A 23,016-nucleotide genomic window follows, 5' to 3' on the forward strand; every position below is an offset into this window, starting at 1 on the left:
CTAATTCCTTTCTTACCCTGCCTCAAGTTAATGGACCCATGTGAAAATTTGGGTTTTTGTTTTGAGACAGGATCTCTCTGGATTGATCAGGCTGGCCTTAAACTCGGGCTTATGTGTCCTCTTGCCTCCATCTCCCTCCTGCAGAGACTACAGGCACACGTTTTGGTTTTGGTTTTTTGACCCCAATAACACTGCCTTTCAGATTCACCAGTGGTTTTTTCCTCCACATGGTCTTTAATAGATCCTACTAGCTCACCTTACTTCCTCCTCAATTTCAAAAAAACAAAACGTTTGTATCCTGTCCTTCAGAATCTTGGCCCCTCAGGAGGCTCAGCAGTAGCTTGCAAGAATGTTTGGGAAAGTGCCTCTTGCCTAGAATGTTTGGGAAAGGCTTATGAACTTTGTTCTGGATCGATCCAAAACAGGACATTCTTTTTAACTTACAGCACCATTAGTAGTTTGGTGTGCGTGCGTGGATAGATGGCCCAGATCCAACACCACTGCAACCTAGTTCACCAGATAGATTTACTTTCCACAAAAGAGATAAAAATGTGCAATTTAAAGACTGGCATTTGTTTATAAAAATTCACTTGAGAAGATAATATTGAAAAGATTCTGAAGGAGTTTAGAAACAAATTCTTCTAAAAAAAATTAGTTGAGTACTAAGCAGTATTAAAAAACAAACAATAGAATTAAGATGACTACTCTGAATAGGCCAATCCTGTTTCGCTGAATGTTTATGACAGTGTCAGTCTCCTTAATTTATATCTTACTACCTTGTATGCCAGCACATCTGCTTGTCCTGTTGGCATCCTACAGCAGTGTTGTTTTCCAATGTGTTTTGTTCTTTTTAGGTTCCTTGAGGGGATGGAGAGAATTTATCAGAGCTTTCCAGAGCATGTTCATATGAAGAGAATTAGCATGCAGAGGTAGAATGTTTTGTGGCAGGCAGCTCATATGGAAAGGACTCCAGTACTGCTGCTTCCATGAATCCTCTCCCAACACAGTTTTTCATGACCAGTTTTACGCTTCTAAAAAAAATCTGTTAAAAAAGCCACCAAGTTTGGTGGGGCATACCTGTAATCCCAGCACTCAGGATGTGGAGGCCAGCCTGGGATATATAGGGAGCCCCTATCTCTAAATAAATAAATCTAGTGCTTTTAGTATTCCACCCCACCTTAATGCATTAAATTTTTCAGTGTTATCGTTAGACAGACTAATGAGTCACTATTGTTGTCATTTGTGTTAAAACTGTTTGGCCAGATAGCTACAAATAATGCAAAGCAAAAAAGCAACACAGACCCAACACTCAATATAAAATATAGGCTCTACCTGGTAGAGTCCATACTTAGTACAGCAGCCACAGCCACTCACACACTTCCCTCCAAGGCTGAAAAGCCCTGTGTCAAGGTTACCACCTGATGCAAAATCAAGTCTACTTGTAAGGAATAGAAAAATTGATTATAGATCATTCTTCAGTTGGCAAGAAATGGTGGCAGCTTCAAGAGGTTTTTCAAGTAGTTTGTTTTTTAGGTTCATTTTTGTTTGAGGAAGAACTTCTTTGGATTTGGTTTGGTAAGTCTGAAGCATACTTCTGGGCAAAGCAGGAAGCCAGTGTAGAGAGACATTAATTTAAAAAAAAAAAAAAAAAGGGGGAAACAAAGTGGCAAAGCCTGGATGTAGATGAAAAAATTAGGTAGCCATTTCTGGATTTTTTTATTTAATATTAAATTATCTTATTCCAAGCAGACATAGAGAAGGGCTACATTCCTGATGTTAAGAAATTAAAGAGTAAGGAAATATTCCTAAGCCTAGAGAGTCTGACCAAAAATACTTGTCTTTTAAAAGCAAACCAGGGCCAGCCAAATAGCTCAGCAGGTTAAAGCAACTACATAGGCAGACACAGTGCCCATCCAGGGTTCCATCCCAAGCATGCTGTGCTGGCCCCGCTCCTGGGGTGCGCTGAGATGACAATTGAGACTGAGCATGGTGGCGCATGCCTGTAATCCCAGCTCTTGGGAGGCTGAACACAGGGGGAATCACTACGAGTCCAGTCTACATAGTGAGACCTTGTAGACCCTGTACTAAAATTACTAAAAAATAAAAGCAAACTATTTAACAGTCCAGTGAAGCTATGAAGTTGATAGACAGCATCTACAGGATATATCCTAAAGAACCAGTTTTATGCAGTATTAGATATGTGGACTGTCCTAGTTTCAATTCCAGGGCATTCACAATTGTTATGACCTTGGGCAAGCTTGTGAATATGTGTCTTTTCTTGACCCAAAACCTGCAGTAATTAAGATAGCCTTATATAAAACCTTAGTCAGGGTCTAAGCACCTGCTTTGACAAGCGCAGGGACCAGGGTTCCATCGCTCTAGTCCTGCATGCTGCGCTGGTCCCACCCCCAGGGCACACTGAGCCAGCAACCAAGTTTGGGCATGGTGGCAACGCCTATAATTCCAGCGCTGGGGAGGCTGAAAACAGGAGGATCACTATGAGTCTGAGCTTCTAGTGAGACCTTGTACCAAATATATAAATGAAAAAATAATAATAAAACCTTAGGCCAGTGCCTGCCTGGGAACCAGTAAACATTCAGTTAGTGTTTGCTTTTGTTGTGCTTTGTTTTTGAGACAGACTTACTGTGTAATTCAGACTGTCCTTGAACTTACTATATAGACTAGGTGGCCTCTCCTGCCTCAGCCTCCTAAGCACTGAGATTCCAGGCATGTGTCACCATACCCGGCCAGTGTTAGTGTTTAAATAGAGATTCTGTGCACGAACCCTTTGTATTAACAAGCCAGTGATGTTGTTGCTGCGAACATAAAGAGATGGTTGAACCATTCCAACATTTGGCACTTTGTTTTCCATTCAGTTGAGTGTAGGATCTTTGGGTCTTCTAGTAAAGAGATATGTTAAAATGTTTCATGTAACTTAGAAGCAATTTCAGTTTTCTTTCAAATATAGTGTATGAGTTTATGTCCTATTTTCAAGCATACAATAGTGGACAATATATGTAGATTTGTACTGAATTGCCTTAGGAAGAACTCTTAAACATATTTACTCTCCTATTATCACTGCTAATGGTGGACTTTCAACAAAACTCTTCCCATACTATCTGCTTGCAAGGTTTTTGTATGTGTGTGTGTGTGTTTTCTTTGCAGATTAACAGAAACCTTTAAAAAAGAAGATGATCTTGATAGTCTGATTAATGAAATATTTGAAGAGCCTAGCTTTCACCAGAAACCTCGTGTAAGTGAAGTGTTATACTGTGGAGTAACACGTACATTGTCCCAAGGCAAGGAGAGTGGCCTTGCAATTTAAAGGAGGCACAGTAGCGCCCTGCAATCCTCTGACTTTTAAGAAAGTTACTTAAGTAATTGTTATGAGTTGGTGCCGAAAGAAACGACAGGAAGACCTGAAGAATATAGTTTCAGAGGTCTTACTGAGATTAGTCTCTCTCCAAGTGAGCCCAGAGCCTCAGAAGCATCTCACATTTATTGAGGGCTAAAGGCAAGCTAAGGAATCTGCAGAATTACTTAAGTGAATACAAACTACTAACTACTATCTCTATTGACTTCCACCATTTGCCTAATACTAGGTCCACACAAATGCTAACCAATAACATCCCAAACTTGAGGGATCAAAGAACAGGGTGCCAGCGGGAGAAGCTGTTATCTGCAGCCTTGAATCCCAGCTTTCCAGAATTTACAAGTGAGAGACAGCAGCTCTCCCTGGGCTCTGTCTATTGCTCCTTATTCCTTTGGGACATTAGGCTTTTGTCTCATATCTATATTTCTGTAGTTACAGTGCTCAAAGAGTTGTAGAGGAGGGCCAGGCGTGGTTTCACACGCCTATAATTCCAGTATCAGGAGGCTGAGGCTGTCTCAGCCTTCTGGATTGTTGCAAGTTCAAGACCAACCTGGGTTACCAAGTGAGCTCAAGGACAGTGTGAACTGCATAGCGAGAACCTGTTTCAGAAAGACCAACCCAAAAAGAATTGTGAAAGAAAAGTACTCAGAATTCTCTGCGTGTCTCCCTGTTCATTTCTCAGCAATAGAAGATTGTACAAGCTGTTAATGTAAAAGTCAGTTCACAGATCAAGTTGGTCACTTGTATTTATTTGTAGGCGCTAAAAAGACCTCTCTACAAGACCAAAAGCAGCTTTTGTTACAGCAATATGTTTAGCATCTCAAATGGGATATTCAGTTATCCTAAGAGCCAGTGACTAGATCATTAATATATTAATCTTTTAAATGTTTCTCTATTTTAACTTTATAAAAAAATTCATAAAATAGCCAGATGTGGTGACCCACACCTGTAATCCGAGCTAAGGCAAGAAAGCTCAGGCAAGAAAATGAGAAGTTTGAGGCCAACCTGAACAACTCAGGGGTTTTTTTTATTTTTTTGAGACAGGGCCTCACTATGTAGTTCAGGCTGGCCTCAAGTTTGTGATGATCTTCTGCCTCAGCCTCCCAAGCACAGTTATTACAAGCGTGTACCATGACACCCAGCCTTCAGAATATTTTAGAAATGTTGAAAGGCCCTGGGTTCAATCCCAAGGAAATTTTTTTGTAGGGTGTACAGGGTCTCGCTGCATAGATTGGACTCGTAGTGATCCACCTGTTTACAGCCTCCCAAGTGCTGGGATTACAGGCACACCACCATGCCCAGTCTCAGTCGCCTTCTCAGTGCGCCCCAGGGGCTGGGCCAGCTGGCATGGCTGGCACAGCAGGCCCCAGGATTGAACCCCCAGCCCCTGCGTCTGCCTAAGCAGGCACTTTAATCCGCTGAGCTATTTGGTCAGCCCCCAAAGAGATTTCTAAAATAATAAAGCAGCCAGCTATATACTGAACTTATAACACCAAACCTATTTTAATATTCTGCTATATCTACTTCTCTGGGCTTTTTTTTTTTTTTTTTTTTTTGAAAGAAATACAAATTAGAGATGGTTTATGACCTCTACAAATCCTACGCAGCTACCTCCTTTCCCAGAAGTAACTACCATCCTTTCTATCTGTATTATACTAAGCAGATGGCATTTAATCAGTTATTTTGTGTCTTCTTTTTAAAGAAATACAAATTAGAGATGGTTTATGACCTCTACAAATCCTACGCAGCTACCTCCTTTCCCAGAAGTAACTACCATCCTTTCTATCTGTATTATACTAAGCAGATGGCATTTAATCAGTTATTTTGTGTCATCTTTTTCCCACAGGCAAGTGTTTTTTTTTTCTTTAAGTTGCATAAACCTAGAAGGGAAATTCTTGAACCTTAAGGTGTGTTTATCTTCACCTTATTGCTATTCATTGCCATATTATTTTCTAAGTAATTGTCTTATATTTTTTATATATTATGTTATCAGCATAGTCTGTGAAATTTATTTTTTAGATACAAAGAATGAAATCAAATAGATGTCTAGTTTACAGAGGCCACCAAAAAAAAGCTTTAAAATAAGTGTCGTACCCAGAAGGACTTATTCTAGTTTTTTGGTCCGGTCTGGTCTGGTCTGGTCTGGTTTTTTGACACAAGGTCTTTAGTTCAAGCTGGCCTTGAACTCGCTGTGTAGCCTCTGCTAGCCTCAAACTCACAGATCTGTCTCAATCTCTAAGTGCTGAGATTACAGGTAGGTACTGTCAGTATTGGTTTTGTTTTTGAAGATAGAGAACATTAAAGATGGTAATGGTAGTGTTATGGATAGGAGCTACTGGTATTTTTGTCAGCCAGACAATCAAGTGACTAATACAGATTTTAGAATCTAAATTTAACATTTTCAGTTCTTCTAAAGGTAAACTAGAAACCTGACACCTACAGCTAACTTACATCAAAAAGAGCACTGTTGAAGTCATATAATATATTCCATAAGTCCCAAATACGTGTGCCATCAGTGCTGGATAGTATGGGAATAGTGCCAGAAACTAACATGATCTTGTTGTTAATCATCTGAGCAGTTCTGTTCCCTGCCCCCTGCTATAATGTACATGCCTGTATATGAGACGTTGTCCTCACTTCACGTTATTTCAGACACAGACAAAACTTACCATATTAGGATTTAAGGTATACTGTGGGGGTACAGATGTAATTCCAGAGTAGAGCACTTGTTAGCATGTCCAAGGCCCTGGATTTTTTTTTGTAAACAAATAGCAATGAGACAGTTTCAAAACAGGTTAGTAGGACAGTTACAATAATTAATACATTGCATATTGTTGTCTTCATAGTAGTTATTCATAGTACAAGATGCAGGCATGATACCCTGTCCAAACACTATTAGTATAAATCTTCTCACTGAATTAAGAGAAAGTAGCTGTAGATCTATTCTGACCATTTTGTATATACAGATACAAAATGGTCCTTCATTTATATCCCCTTTTTTGTTTTGTCAGAGATGGGTATTCCATTGTCATTTAAATATTGTAGGTGTGTGAATTCAGCAAGATATTCCAGTATAGTCCAGTAGTCCATAATAGTAGTGGGTTATCTGTAGGACTGACAATGTCAGAAGATGTTGACTTGAGCCTTTTACAGCTCAGCATATTAATATGGCTTTACTTTTTATACCTCGTTTTTATACTTTTCTGCTGGATGGTTAAGACCAAGATAAAGCAAGACGTATTTATCAAGAAATGTAACACGTATCTGCCAAAATCAGTCAGATCCCCTCAGGATTTACCCTGAAACCCTGTACCACAGTTTGTAGATCCTTTGTCAGTGTCAGCAAGGCCCTGGTTTTAATACCTAACACTGCCAAAAACAATAGTACAAAAATCAAAAACACTAGTAATTTGAAATAAAAATAGTTCTTATGATTATGAAGAAATAACCGTGTGTATTTCCTTTTTGTTGTTGTTATATCTGGTTTTCCAACCTTCCAGGCAGAGTAAGCCTGTGCAAACAGTGAGGAAAGGAGGTGCCTGGACTGAATGGTTCCTGCCCCTGTTGTCCTGGGGGCCGTGTAACCACCTGAAAACACTGCTCTTCACCCACCTCTGCTCAGTCTGGTGCACTTCTAACCTGCCCTCAGACCCACACCAAAAAGTCAAGGAACAGATGTCACAGTGTGCCAGCTTAGAGTCACAATTGTGAGCCCAGTTGCTATATGAAATACACTTCTCAAGACAGACTCCTACACATTATTTCAGTGATGTATCAAATAATTTTCCAGTTCTGTTTAACATCAAATAAAAATGTTTTTGGCATCAGACTTCCTCATCCACTAAAGAAAATGAAGACATGTCCCTGCACAGTTTAAACTGCCCTTTCTCCATCTCACTTCCTCTCTTTGGCGGTGGTCCTAGTATGTGATTGGTTTATGCTCAGTATCATATGCCAGTTAACACTTAATAAAGGCTTGCTAATGATGGGGATGTTATATAACTATATATAGTACTACTGTGTGGTTCTGACTAAATAGTGCTATATTTTCCTTGAACATCTATTGGCTGAATTTCTATTCAATCAAAATTAATATTCCTGAGGTTACACAGGAGTTTGGTTAGTTTATTTTTAGTTCAGATAAGTCCCATTCTCAGCCTTAAAAAATGAGTCTGAGGTTTTTTTCCTTCTCAAGTTGAATTTTTCCAGAATGCAGTTTTAAATAGTAGGCCCTTCATAGTAAATCATTTAACTCTGGTATTAACTGAAGAGTTATAAAGTGACTAAATCTTAGCATGCTAATAATGGCAATATATCAACTTCCTGGAGTAGAATTTACCATAGTAGTTTGCAAATTCTGTTCTACATCTCTGTTGCTTTCAAAAGGCTTTGATAATTTTAATTTCAGATACTTAACAAATGATGCCACCAGAAGTTTTGTTATTTCTAAAATATTCTTGTTATAAAATGAAAGTATGACTTTTCATGTTGTAATTCTCCAAGTTGCTCTGGGCCTTTTATTGTTTTGTGTTTTTTGACAGAAATTAAAATCTAAGCCTTCAGGTAACACATCTGTTCAAGCTTCTCTTCAAGGCCCCCATAAAAGGTAAGTGGAGATTGCTGTGGTGAATTATACTCTCATGAGCCACCACTGTGAGCATGATCTAGTAGATTCTGTTACCGTTTAAGCAGCAGCGACACTGAAGAATAAAGCACTGGCTGGCTTTCAAGAGGAAGACCAATAGTAATATCTCAGGGTTCCTATTGTCTGACCCCTCAGTATGAAGGAAATTAAATAGGAGATTATTGCTGTTGTAAATAATTCTCTGCCATGTTAAAGTGTGAACAGTCCTGCAAAATGAATGTTCTGTTACAGTCTTTAGTATTTACTTTGTCCCTTACGTTATTTGGCAAACACATTTTTCTGTGACTCATTTTAACTCCTTGAGTGTTTCTGAATGCACAGGTGATACCTAATAAAGCAGTGATCCTGTAGTAAATACCTCCTTTGAAATCACTGGCTTGCTAGCGAAAATAATACGATTTGATCACAGGGACATAGAGTCAGTGTGGCCAAATTAACTTCTCATGTTTCTGTTTTATTGAAATTTTCATTTTTCTCCATCTGTTGAACACGTCTAGTTGCAGCCCAGTATACCTTGGTGGAAGCATGGTTCCGTGTGGGATTGGAACACGTAATTCACAGAGGTAGGGTATCACAAACATGTTATACTTTCTTACAGGTTTTACAGCTTGATGTCCTGTTGCTAAAAGGCAGAGTTCTTATCATCTTGACATTAGTCAGTTTTATGACAAATGTATCTGTTTGACCAACCTAAGAACACTTTATTGACACATTTCTTCTTGGGATATAGCTATTGAAAGCAGTGCTGTCGCCATACACTGTTTGCATGTTAATGTCCTTTTCCAAGTCTCGCATGAAGCCCCAGCTAGGTGATACAAGCAGCAGGGGCGTGACCTTCCTTGCATGCGGTGGAAGCCCATGAGTGGCAGAGTAGGTGAAGTAGTCTGTGCAGCTCGCGTGACGCCTGATTCATACTGACAGCCAGGCAACATGTAAAGCTATGGGTCTGCATTATCCAAAATTGCTCGTGTAGTCACTTGATTTTGCACATTTCAAAAGCAGAAAGCCACCATTTTTTGCCTTCTCTCTGCCTGCTCCTAACCTGCTTTCTCTTTCTAGGCAGTCTTACAGCAGTCATGATGCTGCGACCCCCAGCTCATATTAGCTTCTGTGGTAGCACGTTCCGTTAGCATTTGTGTAATTTAGGGGGAAAGACTAGTGTAAAAGAAAATTTTCTGCTGGCCTGCTACTTTGGATTCTGTTTTGTGGCAGATGCCTATTTGCCTATATCACTATTTTTTCTAATTCGAAAATACTTTAGGGGCCGGGGAGATGGCTCAGTAGAATAAGTGCTTGCCTAGCAAGCACAAGGGCCTGAGTTCAATCCCCAATTTCAGAAGAAAAAAGAAGAAAAAAAAGGAAACACTTTATTTTCTGTTACTCCTTTAAAATACTGGGTTGTATGATTGCAAATAACCAGATTTCTGAAGGATTGTTACAATAGTAATAGGAGTTAGATCTAAAAAGACATTAGTGGAGGATCATGCTGGTGCTAATGTAGATCCTGGGAGCCCTGAAGGAAAGTCTGGGTCCCAAGTGAGGTTGGGAGTCTGGGAATCCTGCTTTACTCAGGAGCACCACCAGGCAGCAAACAGGCTGAGCCCCGAGGGTGCTGCCCTTGCAGGCACTGTCACTGAGAATCAGGAGACAGTTGAATCAGCACGTACAGAGGAATGCCTAAAAAAAAACCCAGCCATATAGTGTAGTCTCTTTGCTATCAATCATGAATTACCTGGACCGACTCAGTTGGGCCTGTCCCAGTGCCACTTCCCAATTAGGCATCCATCAAGTCACCCATGAGCTACAGTTTCCGAGTTTGCACTTGCAGTATTCAAGGTAGTGTCCCTGAAGTGTTGCCTTGAGTACCGTCTCCTGTCCAGGAGGCCTGTGAGAGCTGCCATCTGTCTCGCATTACCTCTGAACTTGCTCCTTTCCCGTTAGTTCCTTCACCTGCAGCTAAAGCCTGGGTCAGATATTTCACTTGCACTGGAAACTTGGCATGTCTACCTTCCATTTATCCTTTCTTTTTTTTTTAGACAGGATCTCACCTGTATTTCAGCCTTGGTCTCACTTTGCAGCCCACGCTGGTCTTGAATTTGCAGCGATCCTGCTGCCTCAGCCTCCCAAATGTGGGATTATAGGCATGCACCACCATGCCCAGCTCCTTCCCTTTGTACTTTTCATCCTCTTAACATTAAAGTGACACTGTTCTCTGCCATGTCTCCTGCTATCTTACCTGCTTAATTTATACACTGTATATTCAATTGATCTTTTCTCATTTGTCTTTTTTCTTTTTGGGAGGAGGCGGAACCAGGGATTGAACTCAGGCCCTTGCGCTTGCCAAGGAAGTGCTTATTCCACTGAGCCATGTCCCCAGCCCCTCTTTTGTCTTTTGAAATGCATTAAATGTACACCCTGAGCCTTGGGGTAGTTTACCAAAAAAGAGAGAGAGAGAGAAAGAGAGAGAAAGCAGGAGAGTGGCTGAAACAAGTAAAGAGCTAACGATTCCACTGAGGCTTGAAGAAGAAGGGCTCATGAGAGAACAACCGAGTCACTCCGCCCCTCACAAGCTTGCTAGGTCTGACGATGTTATCTTCTAAAATCTCACTTTCCTGTCCCATAAAAACTGATCATATTTCACAGGGTCCTTGTAAGGATGAAAAGTAATATGGTACACATAGTAGATGTGCCTGTGAGGCGGAAGAGAGCTAACCATGGCAGGGACCTTGGCTTGTGCTTGTCATGTCTTCCCATCAGCTCATCCTGCTCTCCCATCTCAAAACGAGAATCCTGTGTTGCATTGTGTTTCCATTTTATCTCAGGAAATATGTTATCAGTGATTAGTTACAGGTGCTTCTGATTTTAAGTGTAGTCTTTTAAAAAGTATATACTGGCTTTTAAAACTTTTCTTGAATATAGTATTTTTATATGTGTGCTTTTAGTTCTACCATAGAGAAGTATTACTTGTAGGTAGAATTTCAGTGGCTAGAGCAACTTGAACCAGGAATGGTGGGGCATGCCTGTAATTCCAACACTCAGCAGGCTAGGGCAGAAAGATCACTGAGTTGGAGGCCAACCTGGGCTACATAGCAAGACATTTGTCTCAAAACAAGCAAACAGAAAACCAGTGTGTTTTTGTATCTTGAAAGTCCTATCACAATCTACCAGATCCATTCCTACCTTCTACACATCTATAAGAGGAAATACTGTGTTCTACATAAGCACAGCTAAATGTGTATATTCGCGGACCTTCCTCACCCAGCACAGAAGTACAGTCATCCGCTGCCCCTTTCAGCCCAGAATTGGCACACATAAGACAGACACATGTATTTGAGTACACATAGAACACTTTATGTGTAAGTTTCTTATACTGTCCAGAGCGCTTTTGAGTGTGCTGGTTAGCTCACCTAGGAGGAGCGGGGACAAGATCCAGATAGAGCCAGAATTTTTAACTCGATTTTACAATGCAGCCACTAGGTCACAATGGTACTGCCAAGCTGTGGTGTTGGGTAGGTTAGGAATATTAAACATGCTGGGTGTGATACCACATACCTGTAATCCTAGCACTTATTAAGTTGAGACAAGAAGATCACTGGGAGTTCAGGGCCAGCAGGCGCTACATAGTGAGACCCTGTCTCAGAAAACCAAAAAGTGTTACATTTTAATTTAGGATACATTTATCAAAATGTAGCCTAATTATAAGTTGGGAGCATCTACATAGTCATGAAAGAAAAAAAAAAAAAACTAAGCCCTGAAAACAAAGTTTTTTATATGCTAAGGGCATAAGTTGAGTCTTTTCTGCCTATTGGTTTTATTTCTTTGATTCCTGGACAGTGCTTTGGTTTGTAAGTAGTGACGAATGTTTTGCAATATAAAGATTTGAGTTCTTTTCTCAGTGTGAGAAAGAAGGAAGATTTTCTGGTTTGTGAAAAGAAAGAATAGTAGCTGGAAGTGTGGTGGCATCAATGAGTAGTGTAGATAAAATCAAGACATTATTTTCAAGCCAAATTTTACTTCTTAAACTGCTTGTAAGACTAAATTATTCCATAGACTTGTACTAATTATGATCTAATAGAGTGAATTGTAGCAGTGGAATGATTTCTTAGCTGCTAGTTAGTTTTATTTTTCTCATAGGGCAGTGTAGGAAAATGTGGTAGTGTGAATAGATTTGAATAAACTACTAAATTTTTAAATTAAATTAAAATGTTGTACTTAACATTGTGGTTGAGATTTTTCACATAAAAAATGTCAGGAAATTCTAAGTTATAGTTCCCACAGCAGCAGTATTTCAGCTGAATTGCACACATGTATTAAGGCATTAAAGTTAACACTTTGTGCAATAGAGTAATAAACTGTCTATGCATACGCAAGCAAGTTAGGGTCGCTTTGGGAGCCGTCGTTCTGCATTTCCTCACTTGTGCATTCAGAAGCTGAGTTCAGATGTGTACCAGTGTCGTTGTGTTGAATCTCTGTATGTACAAATACAGCTTTATAAATTGCTAACAGTTTCATAGAAAATACAGAATTGCTTATGAAACTCATCTAGACTTTTAAATACTTATTTTAGTTATTAATAATATTTTTAGAAAAATAAAGGATTCATTATCATAAAAACTTTCAGGCCCAAAAAGTTTTACAGCTTGAACTTAACATATCTGAATTTTGGGGGGAAGGAAGTGAAAAACAATCTTACAATGGGTTTGTCTTTATTATGTTTTATGGAAGTATTATATGCCTATTTAAAATGAAAACTCTGTAAAGAAAAACAATCTCTCCTTCATTTCCAGCATTGCTAGGCAACCAGAGTTAGCTGCATACTATAACCTGTATCTTGCTCCATTTGCCTTCTAATTTAAACCCATCTATGCAGGAGAGGGTTTGGATTGTTTTTGTAAAAATAGGATCATGCTGTAGTGTCTGGTGGACCCCAGAATTCGTAGGGGTCACATTCCTAGAGCACTTGTGAATTGGGAGAAAAGGCATATCCAAGTGTGGTCAGAGAAATGGGTCTAAGTGCCTGTTATGCTACTGTAGCATCACTGCTTAGCTCCTCGAGCAAATCCAGTAGATCAGCCTTCTCCTGGCATGTCTTAAACTTCTTCTGGCACCTAGTTTCATGCCAGAAGCCTTAGAAGGTGCAGAGCATTTGGTTGGCATGTTAGGGATCCTACACTTAAAGAAAAACAAATCTGAGAACATGCACATAGCTACAGTAGCTACTGACAGACAGTATCGCAGCCTGTTTTGATGAAGGAATGCTGGCACGTCTGCCCAGATGGGTTACTGGGCAGCAGCCAATCAGCAGCAAGAGCTATGCTCTCGGGTTGGCTGCTTGCAGACTTCCCACCAAAATAACACTTGCAGAAGATATTTGCAGTTTCAGTGAATTAAGGGGGTTCCACTAGTGACTAGGGCTGTGAACTCTGCACTGCAACTTTACAGGGATATATTGTATTTTCCTGTGTAACCTGCTTTGGATATCCCTCCAGGTCAGAAGGTAAATCTAACTTAATTTTCTTTATCAGCTACCTACTTTTTGCTAGATATTCAAGAGGTATCTTTTTTTCTTTTGTTGTCACTTTAATAATCTTCAGTAAAAATTCATGAGATACATTCTTATATATTGTTGCTTTTATTTATATGTAATTTTTCCAAAACAGGATTTGCAAGCACCAGAAAACCAGGCCCAGTGGTACATGTCTTTAATCCCAGCAGGAAGATCACAAGTTCAAGGCCAGCCTGGGCAATTTAGCAAGACCCTGTCTCAAAATCAAAAACAGTGAAAGTATAGTTCAGGGAGAGAACACCCGTGGGCTAGGCTTAGAGCCCCAGCACCTCAGATAGTAATAACAGTGCCACGCTTTTCTCAAAATATACTAGTGTATGAGAATGCTAATTTTAACTTAATTGATTAAGATAACTTCATGATTGCTTTAAATTTTAATGCTTTATGTAACCCTTTAATAAACACTCTGTGCCAGGCACTGTACCAGAATTAACTCATTAGATCCTCCTCATTCTATGAGGCATGTAAGTACTCTTATTTATCCCATTATACAGACAGAAAAACTGAGTTGTAAAAATGTGAGTTATTTACATACTTACAGAGCTAATAAATATTGGAACCAGCATTTGAATCCAGGTGCTGAGTACTTAGAATCCACGCTCTTTGGTATTATTTGCTGCCTGTACTAGTGTGGTTATTATTTTTATATTTTTCTCTTATTTATAAACACTTTTCATGCAATATAAGTATGCGAGCATGTATTGAAAGTGTTCTCTGCTCTATTACTTGTCTTTTCTCTTTGGGGAGAAGAGTATGTCTTAAAAACTACTACTTTTTAAGTTTTAGATGATTGACTGTGTCTGTTGATTCTGGTTTTAAAATACTTCAAATGATTGAAGATGTTTCTTTTTGTTTAATTTATTTGGTGCAGGGTCTCACTATGCAGCTCAGATTCATAATGATCCTCCTGTTTTCAGCCTCCCCAGCACTAGGATTACAGGTGTGCACCACCATGCCCAGTCTTGATGGCTGGCTTGGCGCGCCTGGGGGCAGGATCAGCACAGCATGTGGTACCAGGGATCAAATCCCAGTCCCTGCACTTGCCTAAGCAGGCACTTGGTCTGCTGAGCTATCTCACTGGCCCTAAGATGTTTCTTTAGAGTAAATCATAATCACTGTGCAAGTCATTATAATCAGCAGTGATTCATGGCCCTTTTTTAGTTTGTCCTGTGCTATCATTTTACTTCTAAGGTCTTATTGATGTGTGCATAATTATGCTTTGAGAATTGTTTGTCCCTTGACTTTCTCGGCTTTTGACTGCCCTTATAAGCTAAGCATCGTTATAGCTCCCTCTGCCATCCTGTCCGCCATCAGTAGCATTTCACTCCTCGCTGTATCTTGTCTCAGCACACAAGTGTGCACTTTTCCTCCCGTCTTAAAACCGTGAGTAGTTTTTAGTAAAACTCCTCAGATGTACCTTCTCAGTGAGGCCTATGTAAACACCCTGTTTAAAACTGTCACCCCCTTCCCTTCTGATATTTCCTGGGGGTTTTGTTTGTTTGTTTGTTGTTGTGTTTTTATCCTCCTCTGTTTATTACCTCAGTTCCTCAACTTAATTCTTTCTATGATTCTGTTCACAAACCAGAATCAGATTTCCCATAAAGTCAACATTGACCTTACCCTTGGAATTTGATTCAGTTCTTATCCATTTTGATTTGCAGCCAAAATTGTGGTAATTTGGCTCAGTATGTGCTAGTAAAGTTTTTTGTTTTTTGGTTTTTTTTTTTTTTTTTTTGGCAGAACCGGGGATTGAACTCAGGCCCTTGCGCTTGCCAGGGAAGTGCTTATTCCACTGAACCATCTCCCCGGCCCCTAGTAAAGTTTTTAAGTAAGGAATTGAATTCATACATGCCAAGTAGTGGGAAGACAGAAACAAGTAAGATACCGACACAGCACTGAAATAGTTATCGAAAAGACAGCTTCCTTTCAGCACATTCTTTAACAGAGGAATCTTTTTTTTTTTTAATTTTATTTATTTATTTAGTGTGTGTGTGTGTGGCCAGCTCAGCCCACCAGGGGGCGGGGCTGGCTGGCATGTGGTGCTGGGGGATTGAACCGTGGTCCCTGGGCTTCGCTAAGTTTGTTCCAAGTAGGTGCTATAGACCACTGAGCCATCTCACCAGCCCCTAACAGAGGAATCTTCAGAAAGTTCAGTAAGAAGGGGAGCTCTTCAAAGAAGTTAGCGTCAATGGAGAGCTCCCTCAGACAATTTGAAACATCTCAGAAGTAAAAGACTTTTTGTCTCTGTAGTGTATACATATGCACATGTGTGTCAGTATGGGAGATATTAGAGGAGACGTGTGCAAAATAACCTGAAAGTTTGGATATTTAAATAGTCCTTCACATCTGTACCAGATACTTTATCATTCAGTGATTGTAATATCTAGAATATTCTAAGAATAAATCACCATATTTTCATATTTAAGCATCCCAGTGATATCTAATTACATTTCTTTTTCTCTGAACAGAGCATGTGACTGTCTACGCTGTATAGCCTGTGATTTCAGGGTAGTGAGCTACAATGATTATATGTGGGACAAATCATGCGATTATCTGTTTTTCAGGTATGTTTCTAAAGAACTTCACTCTGTGAAAAATGTACCAATATTGTGTGACCTTTACCTCCTTGGTATTTCTCTCACCCTTCCTTTCCTTTCTTTCTTCTCTGTCTGCTACAAGTAGCCTTTTCACTATTTTTGTGCCTACAAGCTTTTCTTCTCTTGCTCAGAATTAAAGCAGAGCTCTGAGTGTGCCATTCTCCTGCCCATTATCCTTCTACTCTCAGAAGAGACCAGCTTCTGTAGCGTGCTATTCAAGACCCGTCAGGCCCAGCTTTGCCCCCTACAGTGTGCTTTCACCCTTATAAGATCTTAGCTGGAGTACTGCCCTCGATGCCACTATGCCCTCTGACCGTGCAGGCTCCCCGCTTGCTGGGACGCTGTCCCCACTGGTGTACCTGTCTGTCCCTTAGAGAACAGTGCACTGAGCATCTTCCATAGTGCGCTCCTCACTCTTAACTTCAGCTGTTCTCTTTTCCTGTGTGTCCTCAACACTTTGTAATGATGTGGCACTTGAGCCATAGCATTGAAGACCTTATGTTGTTTTATAGTTAACCTTCCTCCTTATGGTCAGGATGATAGCTTACTCATATTTTTATAATTTGTACTTACATACTTATAAAACATCAAAATATAACAAGTTGCAGAAATGTATTTGAAAAATACATTCACATTTTTATTACTAAGAGTTAAGCCTGGGCATCACCTGTCATGCCGACCCTGCCCCCGGGCATGCTGAGCCAGCCAATGAGACTGGGCATGGTGGTGCATGCCTGTAATCCCAGCACTGGGGAGGCTAGATAAGAGGATCACTACAAGTCCAAGCTGTGTAGTGAGACCCTGTACAAAATACATCTAAAAAATAAAAATAAACAGATAAGCATTAATAAAGTACATATTACCATGCCCTTTGGCCTGCTTGACTGATGCCTAAACATTGTTTTCAGCTACAATCTCAGTATATTGCAGTACTTTTCAATAAAGAAAAAGAGACATCTGGAGGTAAGCTCAGGGCTAGAGCCTCTAGTGTGTAGCATGCATGTGCGGCCATGGTTTGATCCCCAGCAAAACCGAAAGGAAGAAAAATGTCAGACTTACTTCAGTGCAGTCATTCTCAAGTAAATCCATGGGAGTCTCTCCTAATTGTTACATCAAGAACTGTGGTGAAAATCTTATAGTGCTCTGAATCCTTTTTATTCGCATGCACGCACGCAGGCACACAAGCACTCAAATATATAAATATATGGAAAAAGTACACTTCTAGCATTTGACAATTTCCAACCCAAATAAAGCCTTATTCAGTCCCCAAATCCTTGCCCAGAATCCCTACTCTTAAATTTAGCCCACTTTTTATTCCAATAGTTGGAAACATTATCTTTTAATTTTAGTTTAATTTTGCCTTTTCTGAACTCTCCAAATCTATTTACTGTCTTCTGAATTTTTTTTTTTTTTTTTTTTTTTTTTTTTTTTTTTTTTTGCAGTACCAGGGGTCAGACTATTTACTGTCTTCTGACTAGCCTAATAAGTGATTAATAATCTTCACAAGATGGGCCTTATACATTTTTATAAAACCAGTATAGGGTAATAAGATGTATGTAACATCAAAACAGTGATGAGTACCGGCGTAAAGTCAGCATGTAGGTGACTTCGCTGGTCCTTGCATCAAGAACACCGTGGACTGAGTGTAGCTCAGTGAAAATGTGCGCCCCTTGAATTCATGGAGCCGTGGGTTCAGTCCCTAGCACTGCTTTATAAGAGGAAACCTGTTGTGTTGCTCCAGCTCTGTGACACCCTGGCTGGAAACATGGTTTGTTTTTAGATGAAACAGATCTGTTACACTAGTAAAAATAAAGAAGTAGTTATTTTTACTGTGCAGTCATTCTCAGTATAAAAATACCATCTCAGCATGGAGATGCTTAGGAATACACTTGGGATGTAAGAGAGTGGTACAACTAGAGAATAAGGCTGTCTCCACAAACAGGATGTAACTTGTTGATATGACACGAATTTTGTAGAGATTGGTGGTGTTTCCTTACCCAGCAAACGTTCCTTAGCTCTTGTTTTTTAGTTGTGGATTCATAAGATAAAGAGGACTCCGTTTCTTCTCTTAAGTAAGCACAGTTCTGAGTGAGAGAGATGAGAACACATCATGCCATCAGTGCGACAATGGAGGAAGGGTAGAAGAAAGGATGTCACAGGGCAAAGTGGATGCCCTTCACTGTGCAGCGCAAGGGGAGGCAGCTCAGAGTCCTGAAGAGTGCGCCTGGCAGCTAGGGTTTGGCAAGAATATGGTATAATACTCTCTTAGGTGGTATATCCATGTTTCTAATAGCTAAATCTTGGAAGCATCCTTTGTGTCTATCAGCAGATGAATGAATAAGGAAAATGCAGTGGTGTACACAATGGAGCACTGCTCTACCATGAGAAAGATGAATTGGAATCACTCATGGTAAAAGGGTGCATCTTGAGCTCATGTTAGTGAAATACATCAGACACACAAGCTTAAATAATGTGTGATTTCATGTATATGAGAAACCCAAATATAAAGAGCAGAATAAAATATAGAAAATAAGACGTAAGGAGATAAATCTGTCTCAAATGAGAAGGGAATCAAAAGATAGAAAAGAAAGGAGGGAATGGAGGGTGTCTTAGTTACTTTTCTCATTGCTGAGACCAAATACCCAACACTCAAAATTAAAGGAAGAAAGATTTATTTAGCTCTCAGTTTGTGGAGGTTTCAGTCCATACTCAGCCGACTCCAAGGCAAAGTGGCACATGGCAGAGGGCAGCAGTTTGTGGTGACAGAAAACAGCAAAAGCAACGGGAGCAAAAAGTGTAGCGGAGAATAAGCCTCTTCCCCTCCCTTACACTGTAAGCAGGCTGCCACCCGGTAGGGCAGGTATAGCACTCACTGCATCTCCCTGCCCTCTTGCACAGGATGTGGATGTTTATAAAGTAAGGACCCTGGCTCCCTGCTGAGTGGCTTAAACACTCAGGCTGACACAATGTATCAACCATAACAGAGAGGAAGGGAAAGAAAAAAATTAAAATGTATACATATTTCAACTCCCCACAAAGAATGTAATCATTATGTACTGTAAACATGTACTAATAAAAAGTGAAAAATAGGACCACAGAGATAGATGAGTGGTCTAAGCACGAGCCTGGCAAGCACAAGAGCCCAGATCTGATCCCGGTACCGCATGCTTTGCTGGTCCAGCCCCAGGCACCCAAAGCTAGTCACTAAGACCAGGCGTGGTGGTACACACCTGTAATCCCAGCGCTGGGGATGCTGAAACAGGAGGATCACTGTGAGTCCAAGCTGCATAGTGAAACCAAGTACCAAAGACATAAAATTTAAAAAAGAAAAAATAACTGGGTGTGGTAGCCCACAGCTATAATCCCAGCACTCAGGAGGCTGAGGCAGAAGGATCCTTGGGAGTTTGAGACCAGTCCAGGCTACAAAGTGAGCTCAAGGCCCATCTGAACTGCATAATGAGACCTTGTCTCAAAAAACAAAAAGGAAAAACTAATACAGAAGTGAGACCACATGACATGTTTGGGGAGATAATGAGAAGTTGGAACTGTACCAACTCAGATTCAAGGGCAAGAGGTAAAGTGGGAGAAAGAGATCAGAAAGACCAAAGGAAGCCATACTTGGGGATTGGGGTTTAACTCTTCAGGCAGTGGCTCATCAGTGAAGTTTTTAATCAGAAAGGCATAGATTTGAATTTTTCAAAGATAACTGAGTACTTACATGGGAACCAGGCCAGTCAAGGATCATAGGTATTGATGAAAGGATGTTGTGGAAGCCAGTGAGAAATGAGCATCTGAACTATGGCAATGAGAAGGACCCAGAGGAAATGATGTATTTTGGAGGTAGACCTGCTATGGAGTGTGAGAGACAAACATTAGGGTGAGGCGTAGCCCTCTGTCCACTTTCCGTAGATGGACTGTGATGCAGTCCGTTAATAGGAGAATTTAAGGACAAGTTTAAGAGAAGAGCCCTTGTGCTTGTTCATGGGAACCGTTGAAATTCTGAAGCTCAGGGAGGAGAGTGGAATCTGTAGAGGGTGGATTTCATAAGGATGCAGTTTGGAAGACTGAGTTGGTGCACAGATTGTCTTGTTAAGACACTCGAGGTGTGTGTCTGAGGGGCTGTGTGGAATGGGCAGGGATGGCTGGGTACAGGGGTTGGGCATGTGGTGGATGAGGAAGGAGGTCAGATACCATGTGTCAGGTATCTAGGTCACTAGATGTGTCAGGTATCTAGGTCACCAGGTCACTAGGAAGCAGAAGGCTGTGCAAACCCTCGGGCTTGGTTTTAAGAATAAGGATATGACCTGCTCCAAGTAAGGTACTGGAGAGAAGTTGGAACACAGGGAGGATGGGGTCTGATTGCCAAGGGAAACCAGAGAAGACCATGAGCAGAGGGAGGAGTTTGAAGGTCTGCAGCAAGCCGCTCGCCGCATGGCCCAGAGAGTGTAGCAGGCTGTGACAGTCTTGGTGGTGTCAGTCTGGACATGTGTCACAGCAGAACAGACTATGCAGTTGCTTATGGTCCTTATATCACAGAGAAGAGAAGTAAGTGTATCCCAGCCTTTTCTAAAAAAGAAACATAAATTATACTTGTTGACCACCTGCCATTATAGCTAAATAAGGTACTTTTACTTTTCTATAAAAACAAGAGTTTTTAGGAAAAATGGTGGGATAATTTCTAAAGTTAAAAACATTTGAGATGCAGTAAAGAATTCCCTGGCTACTCATGATTCCTATTCCTAAAGTCTCTAAGAATTCAGTCATATATCAAATATTAAGTTTGTCAAAATATATTGGAGATTGAATAAAGGACATTTCATTTAACCTATTAAGATTTGGTGTTTTTAATTTTTTTTCGGATAAAACAAATTATTCAGTTCTTCCCTAGCTCTCCATCACCTTAGATCAAATCACTTTGTTGTTGGTCTCATTTTCCTAAAATCAGACATAGGACCTGAGCATGCTCTCAGGTTTTGCTGGGCTGTCACCTAACAAGTGCAGTAGTCCCGGACACAGTGCCTGCTGGCCACCAGGGGGCACTTGGGAGCCTACCTTCTGCAGCAGGGATTGCCACAGGGAATAAAACACCCATCTTTTTATTGTCATTTATACTTTCATCATTTCACTTTTTATTTTTCTCATTGTTTCATTTTTAATTTTGTCTATTTTTCCTTGTCATTTATTGTTTATATAAGCTCAGTGTATGAATTATAAAAATTATAATTAATTTCCTTAACTATATAGTAAATTGTATGTTACTTAATGGCATCATTTCCAATGATTATTATCATTTTTATGATGGTCTTCATAATTCAGTTATTCAACATTATTAACATTCTCTTCAGCTTTTGTTCTTGTACTAGCCCATGTTTGCAGTGTGTAGTGATCACATTCCTTGTGGGACGTTGGCATGTGTAAATAACACATCTTAATTCATTTTAACCCTCTTCCCCTTTCTCCCCCAGCAAGATTATTAGCACCCGTTTCAGAATAGGCATTTACTTTGTTTCTGATAATACCAGTAAATAAGCAAATCACTGAAACAAATGAATCCAACATACAGAAATACTGGGCACCTCCTCTCTGGGGGTGAAAGTTCTCTCTCATTAATCCCTCTCAGGCCTGTTGCCTTCATGCCTCTCCTGCTGCCTCCGTGCAGGCTTCTGTGGCCCAGGTGAGCATGAGATGGGAGGTGACCCCACCTCTCCCACTCTGCTCTCTGCGTGTCATCTCTGTGTGACAGACCAGTCATTCTTCAGCCCTGTGGGTCATGGTGGTCTTCTATGTTCTTATTCTTCTAAATAAACAGAACTAGTTGATTGCCATGAAAATGCACTAAATATCAGAAGGAACACAAGCATATATTCTACTGTTTGGTCCCAAGGTCACTTGATGTTCAGATACTGTAAAAAAAAAAAAAAAATTAGAGCTTTTTTTTTTTTGGCATCATTAAGTACTAGACAAAGCCACCAAGCTAAAACCTTCCTGTTTTGTTTATAGGAACAATATGCCAGAATTCCACAAGTTAAGAACAAAATTGGTAAAGAAGAAGGGAACGCGGGCATACGCCTGCCAGTGTAGCTGGAGAAGCATTGAAGAACTGACTGACCTGCAGGCAGAGCATCAGCTGCGTTGGGTGTGTGGTAAACATTAGGAAGCAGACTTTTTACTTGGACAGAACCATCACGAACCCAGTCTCCAGTCATCGGCCCAGTGATATAAAAGTACATTGTAATATGTACTGTGAAAGAAGACAGTGATTTTCATGTAACCGCAAAGTTCTGAAGACCAGATGAACCAAAGAAGACAGTGTACTCTTATGTTTTGGAATCATTCCTTATGATATGTGGATGTTTCACGTGGTAAGGTAACAAACATCTAGATTCTTTGCTAGCCTATCTATCTCCTGTTAAGAGGAAGTTTAATTATGGAGTCTGTCATTAGCATTTGCAGCCTAGCTCACCGTGTAGTGTGAACTTGCTCATGGAGGCAGGCAGGGTAAGAAAGGAAGCTGGCCAGAGCAGGGAGGCCATCGCAGGAGAGTTGCGCCTCCTCCTCCAGTCAGGTCTGTGGTTCCCAGGGGCCTACACTCAGACAGGGCAAGAGCCAGGTGATCATGGCTGGCTTAAAGCCTGTCAGGAGCGCAGTGTGTTCCGGAGCACTGCCTTATACCTCATCTCACCTCACAACCTAAAGCAGTGTGATGCACAGTAATAAGTACGGATTACCAGTTTTCTCTTATTTGACCTTTCAGTGATCTAGATATCAAAAGCTATTTAATTTAAAAAAAAAAAAACCTTTAGGGTGAGGCGTAGCCCTCTGTCCACTTTCCGTA

At 40.4% G+C, this 23,016-nt stretch overlaps 1 protein-coding gene across 3 annotated transcripts in view; it reads left to right on the forward strand.

Moving 5' to 3' along the window:
- The window catches only part of CUNH8orf37 (chromosome unknown C8orf37 homolog), a 26,258-nt gene that overhangs the window by 1,331 nt on the left and 1,911 nt on the right, over nucleotides 1-23,016 (forward strand). Inside the window, exons 2-6 of one of the 3 annotated variants that reach the window (XR_002818099.1) lie at nucleotides 3,166-3,253; nucleotides 7,915-7,979; nucleotides 8,516-8,581; nucleotides 16,053-16,148; nucleotides 22,182-22,543. Coding sequence is in view for 2 of the 3 variants with exons in the window: in XM_004641296.2 (XP_004641353.1) it covers nucleotides 3,166-3,253; nucleotides 7,915-7,979; nucleotides 8,516-8,581; nucleotides 16,053-16,148; nucleotides 22,182-22,335 (469 nt within the window). In the remaining variant the exon portion in view is untranslated. Of the gene's footprint in view, nucleotides 1-3,165; nucleotides 3,254-7,914; nucleotides 7,980-8,515; nucleotides 8,582-16,052; nucleotides 16,149-22,181; nucleotides 22,980-23,016 lie in introns of those variants that run through there. The other 2 variants (XM_004641296.2, XM_023701390.1) reach the window with 2 other exon arrangements.

This window comes from Octodon degus, unplaced genomic scaffold, assembly GCF_000260255.1.
Source record: "Octodon degus isolate 3935 unplaced genomic scaffold, OctDeg1.0 scaffold00134, whole genome shotgun sequence".
Lineage (NCBI taxonomy): Eukaryota > Metazoa > Chordata > Mammalia > Rodentia > Octodontidae > Octodon > Octodon degus.